Source organism: Arachis hypogaea, chromosome 7, assembly GCF_003086295.3.
Source record: "Arachis hypogaea cultivar Tifrunner chromosome 7, arahy.Tifrunner.gnm2.J5K5, whole genome shotgun sequence".
Classification (NCBI taxonomy): Eukaryota; Viridiplantae; Streptophyta; class Magnoliopsida; order Fabales; family Fabaceae; genus Arachis; species Arachis hypogaea.
The window spans coordinates 10454324-10460108 of NC_092042.1; the positions used below are offsets into that span (position 1 = coordinate 10454324).

General features: G+C 36.2%; 1 protein-coding gene across 1 annotated transcript; it reads left to right on the top strand.

Annotated features, from left to right (window-relative positions):
* The first annotated feature begins 2568 nt into the window (after positions 1–2568).
* On the top strand, positions 2569–5214 carry LOC112701116 (receptor kinase-like protein Xa21). The gene is made up of 2 exons (XM_029288127.2): positions 2569–4356; positions 4669–5214. Exons 1-2 carry the CDS (start codon positions 3858–3860, stop codon positions 5040–5042), a joined length of 873 nt encoding a protein of 290 aa, XP_029143960.2. The 5' UTR covers positions 2569–3857; the 3' UTR covers positions 5043–5214.
* Positions 5215–5785: the final 571 nt, after the last annotated feature.

The window sequence follows — 5785 nt, forward strand, 5'->3', positions numbered from 1 at the left end:
GCGTTACGTGCAGTCGCCGCCACAAGAGAGTCTCAGCCTTGCAACTGCAAAATCAAGACTTGGGAGGAACTCTTGGACCAACTCTTGGAAATCTAACCTTCCTCAAGAAGCTCAATCTCACTAACGTCAACCTGTATGGCGAGATTCCAAGAGAAGTTGGTCGTTTGAAGAGGCTTCAGATTCTCTGCTTAGACATGAATAATGTTCATGGGGAAGTTCCTATGGAGATAACCAACTGCTCCAAGCTTGAGGTAGTTTTCTTGACGCACAACAATCTCACTGGGAAAGTTCCTTCATGGTTTGGATCCATGGTGCACCTTACTTGGTTGCAACTTGGAGCCAATAATTTAGTTGGAAGAATTCCACCTTCCTTGGGAAATCTTTCATCGTTGGAGACTCTGTCACTTGCATACAATCATCTGGAAGGAAATATACCTCATATTTTGGGTAGGTTATCCAATTTGAATTATATTTTTCTTGGTTCAAATAATTTGTCAGGTATGATTCCTCCTTCACTTTACAACCTTTCCAATATTCGACATTTTGATTTAGGGAAAAACCAATTAGTGGGTACTCTTCCTTCAAATATAGACCATGCTTTTCCCAATCTCCAGCAGTTTACTATTCCATTGAACCAATTTACCGGAACTTTTCCATCTTCAATATCCAACCTGTCTCAGTTGCAAGTGTTTGATATAGGAGTGAATAGTTTTAGAGGACCAATTCCTCTTACTTTGGGACGCTTGAACAAGCTTCAGGTACTTATAATGGATTATAACAATCTTGGAAGTGGACAACCTCATGATTTGGATTTCCTTTCCTCACTAACCAATCTTACTCAATTGCAAAGGTTGTCTTTTGAGGCAAATAATCTAGGTGGTGTATTGCCAGATCTCATAGGCAACTTATCTACCCATCTCTATTTACTTGATATGTGGGTTAATCAGATATCTTGGAGGATTCCTCAAACAATTGGCAACTTAATCGGCTTGACTAAACTTATTTTGGCACATCCCTTGAGGGATCAATTCCAGATTCAGTTGGAAAGCTTAAAAATCTAGCAAGATTGAACTTGCAACAGAACAAGTTATCTGGTAACATTCCTAGTGTTATTGGCAATCTTACTATGTTATCTGAAGTTTATCTTGGCATCAATGAGTTAGAAGGAAGCCTTCCATTTACTCTTAGGTACTGCAGCATGATGCAGAAATTTGTTGTAGACACAAACTACTTAAGTGGTAATATACCCAATAATACATTTGGGTATCAAAAAGGTTTAATAACTCTTGATTTATCCATCAATGCCTTGACTGGTTCCGTTCCTTCAGATTTTGGTAACTTGAAACAACTTTCCATACTGTATCTACATACAAATAATTTGTCTGGTGAAGTTCCCCTGGAACTAGGTGCTTGTTCTGCTTTAACAGATTTTTGGCTGACGAGAAACTTCTTTCATGGAAGTATACCTTCGTTCTTTGGTTCTCTAAGAAATCTTGAAAACTTAGACTTCTCAATCAACAACTTCTCAGGCACAATTCCGAATGAACTTGAGAATCTGACTTTTCTGAATTATTTGAACTTGTCTTTTAACCATCTTTATGGTGAGGTCCCAATAGGAGGAATCTTTAGAAACATCACGGCAATGTCACTCATTGGAAACGAAGATCTCTGTGGTGGGATACCTCAGCTGAATCTCCCTCCATGTCCTGAGTTGCTTTCACATAAACATAAGAGTTCTTTTAAAGTTACCCTGATCATTGTAATTAGTGGGGTTTCGGCATCTTTTCTGGTTTTCATCTGCATTTGTTATTTGAGGAAAAAGCCCAAAACATTATCTTCTTCACCATCACTGGAACATAGGTACTTGAAGGTTTCTTATGGAGAGCTACATCAAGGAACCGACGGATTTTCTTCATCAAATCTAGTTGGCACCGGAAGCTTTGGCTCTGTATATAAAGGAACACTTGTCCAATTTGAAAGACCTATTGCTGTGAAGGTGTTGTGATGGTTTCAGTGGCTAAGAGAAGGGGGGTTGAATCTTAGCCCCCTTTTTGCTTGATAACACTTGCTGACTTGTCAGACTAATTCTAGAAACTTTAACTCTTTTTATCTCTTCACTACACACGAGACTTTTTGTTTTGTCTCGTCCCTAGCCACGAGACTTTTCTTTTTGTCTCGTCACTTGGCACGAGAAACTTCTGGTTTTTGCTCCTGTGTAGTTAAAAACAGAAATGGAGTAGAAAGGAGAAGAAGATTGCACCCAGATATATCCTGGTTCGGCTGCTAAGTGCAGTGCAGCCTACATCCAGTCTCCATCACAATTATGATGGAATTTCACTATAATAAATCTGATTACAACTTGTAAAGTGCTAACCCAACTTACAAGGGGATTCCCACAGAATCATGAAACACAACATAGATGAACAAAGGACCTCTAAGACATCTATAGCTTTTTCTTTTAATTTTGCACTCTCTGCCTTTTTCTCCTTTATGGCTTTTACATACAAACCTCACTTGTTTGCCTTTTTTCCATGAGACTCAAGACATGACAAAATTAAACAGAAAAATTACAAAACAGAGAACATTGAAGGAGAAGAGAAAACTGTTAGCTCAGGTAGCTCTGAGAACTCTGTGCCTTGCACTCTCAAATTTTCTCCTTGATTCAAACAGTGGTTGTCCACCCTTATTATAGAAGAGGGGAGCCTCCACTTATTGAAGCCAAAACCGAACCAACTTCTTCCTCCTTCAACAAACAGAACCGGTTCGGCCACATAGAGAGAGAAGAGATAACCATGCAAAACCCAACATGCAATTACCTCTAGTCCTTCCTTGATCATCACTCTTCATCAATCCAGGCACTCCATCCTTGGCTTCCTCTCCAAGATGAATTTCTGGCCCTTGATGCTTCATGATGATGATGACTTCATCTGCTTCAATCTCTGCCTCAACCATCACTTCGCCACTCTAGCTACTCCCTGTGGTGGTTGAGCAGAATCAAAGACAAGCCATGCTTCAAGAATCTCCCTTGCTGGCCGAATCTTCATCTTCCTTTTCTGAGCATGAAGAGCTCGAGATTACCTCATCAAATCTAATTACATTTGGTGAAAATCTCAGCCATTACATACTTTTCTTTTTCCTGCCATCATTAACTTGATGGTCTTGATGCATGCAACTTCTTCTTTTTCTTTGATGAGCATAGCGTCCATAGCTTCCTGGACAAGGACCGAAGAAGAAGCAAGAAAGAGATGGATGAGAGAGAGGAAAGAGAAATAGTAGTTAATGAAACAAAAGATAAAAGTGAATCAATTTCCCTTTCTTTTTACTGATAAACGTGTAGCCTTGGTGCTTGCAATCAAATCACTTTGTCAATTTCTCTCTCATAGTTCCCATGTAATAAATGATAGTTGAGTGTAATTTGAAATCCAACACATGTTTGAATTTTTGGATCTGTTGAAAACAATTTGGCTTCCCTCTTCATTGTTTTCGGGTAATACATGAGGAATTAGTATTGCATATAATTGGGCTTAGTTGCATCAAATATTAAATCTGGCCCAATTGGTTAACATTTGCTTTTCTGATGAATTTTTGTTTCGGATCAAGCATAGGAAGCTCTCATAAAAAATTAACCATGGGCTTGGTTGTAATCAACATTGAGCTTGGTCCATTAATATAAAATTTCAGTCACTTAGTAAAACATGCAACAAGGCTGGTTATTGGGCTTAAGCCAGAAATTCATTTTTCGGCCCAACACAAAATCTGCACAACAAAATTATTAATTAAGCACATATGAATTAAGATCAAATTAATAATTTTGTATTTAAATATTTCAATAATGTTTGTTCAATCATCAAAATTAAATGGGAGTTTTCAAACTCATCATGTTGAATCTTCAAACACATGGGGCATCAAAGAGTTTCATGGCCGAATGCAAAGCTCTCGGAAAAATCAGGCATCGGAATCTTCTAAATATACTGACTTGCTGTTCAAGTCTCGATTATAAAGGTGATGATTTTAAGGCCATAGTGTTTGATTTCATGTCTAACGGGAGTCTAGAGACCTTGTTGCACAACAATGAAGAAAAGGAGTCCAAAAACCTAAATCTCAACTTTGAACAAAGGGTTAACATTGCTCTTGATGTAGCTTTTGCATTGGATTATCTTCACAATGATTCTGAGGAAGCTATAGTTCATTGCGATGTTAAGCCGAGCAATGTTCTTCTTGATGATGACATGGTTGCCCACTTGGGGGATTTTGGGCTTGCTAGGCTCCTTCATGGTCATGGAGGCATTGATTGTTCTAGTGGAGATCATGTTAGTTCATCTGCAATTAAGGGAACTATTGGATATCTTCCACCTGGTAAGATACTTTTTTTATCCTTACTAGAATGTTTTAAATTATGTCTCACCTTTGTTTGCCCTATCATAATAATGGGAGAAGCTATGTTACTAAATTCTTTTTTTGTTAGTAGAATTCTGTTATAATTTATATTAGGTTAAGTAAAGTATCATAGTTACAATACTATACTTACAGTTCAAACTTTCAAAAATCAATTTGTTGTCTTAGATATTGTATTAATTGACACCTTTGAAATCTAAGTGACAAAGGTGTATTTATATTCTTTAACTTCATTTTTGTTTTGAAGAATTGTTATATATTCAAATGAAACAGAGTATGGAGCAGGTGGCTCAGTGTCAGCAGAAGGAGACATGTATAGCTATGGAATTCTTCTTTTGGAGATGATCACTGGAAAGAAACCAACTGATAGCATATTCGGTGAAGGCCTAAGCTTACACTTGTTCTGTAACATGGCAATTCTTGAAGGAATCAGTGAGATTGTTGATTCAAGATTGCTCATTCCAATTACTGAACAAGAGGGAAGAAGGGTCACAAGGCAGCAAAATATGGAAGACACCATTCGAGAATGTCTTGTGTCTTTTACTAGGATTGGAATTGCATGTTCTGAAAAGGTTCCATCTCAACGAATGGGCATAAAAGATGTCATAATGGAGTTACATGCAATTAAACAGAAACTGCTTTCATAAAGAGCCATTTTCATGAAAACAAAATCATGAATTGTTTTCATCACTTGGATTTATCAGAGTTGGATTACTATGCTAGTGTTCATTTGTTGTTTTATGTGAATAATCGTGTGTTGTACTTTACATTGCTTCAGCTGTATCTGGCAGCCTAATTGTTTGTCTATGTTTTTTGTACTCTTTGCAACAATTTCTATAATTTTAATATCAATAAAAGTTATAATATAATATAATCTAAGTATTCATATTCATACCCATATTTAAAACACTGTATATTATTGCCAATTTTGAAACTAAACATATTTTATAATTGTTTTAGTACGATAAGAATTTGAACATGTAATTATATAAATTATTAGCGGCAGAAATTCACCTGCAGTCAATTGCAGGTGAAGTTGCTTTTGGATGGCTGACACCTGTTATTATATGGTTTAAAAAAAATTGATTTATTTTATATAAATGATTTATTTAAAAAAACCGGTTTGAATTGGACTAAGCAATTACTTTTATTCCCTTCTTATTCGTTTCGCACGTAAAATTCGTTCTCTTTCAATCCCTTTTTTAGAACTAATATGAAACTTTCAATTAGGTATGTTCCTTTTATTTATATTTTTTAATCAAATTTATTATTTCAAATGTATTTCTTAATTTATGTTTTTATTCATTCCTCGATGAAAATTATTTAATAAATACGTACATATTTATGTCATCACACCATTTTAATGTTCAGGATCATAAATGCCAAGATA

Bases quoted from the DNA above. Each gene is read 5' to 3' on its own strand.
- LOC112701116 (XM_029288127.2), top strand. From the start codon at position 3,858: ATGGGAGTTTTCAAACTCATCATGTTGAATCTTCAAACACATGGGGCA. The intron at 4,357-4,668 runs GTAAGATACTTT...CAAATGAAACAG, and splicing joins TATTGGATATCTTCCACCTG to AGTATGGAGCAGGTGGCTCA.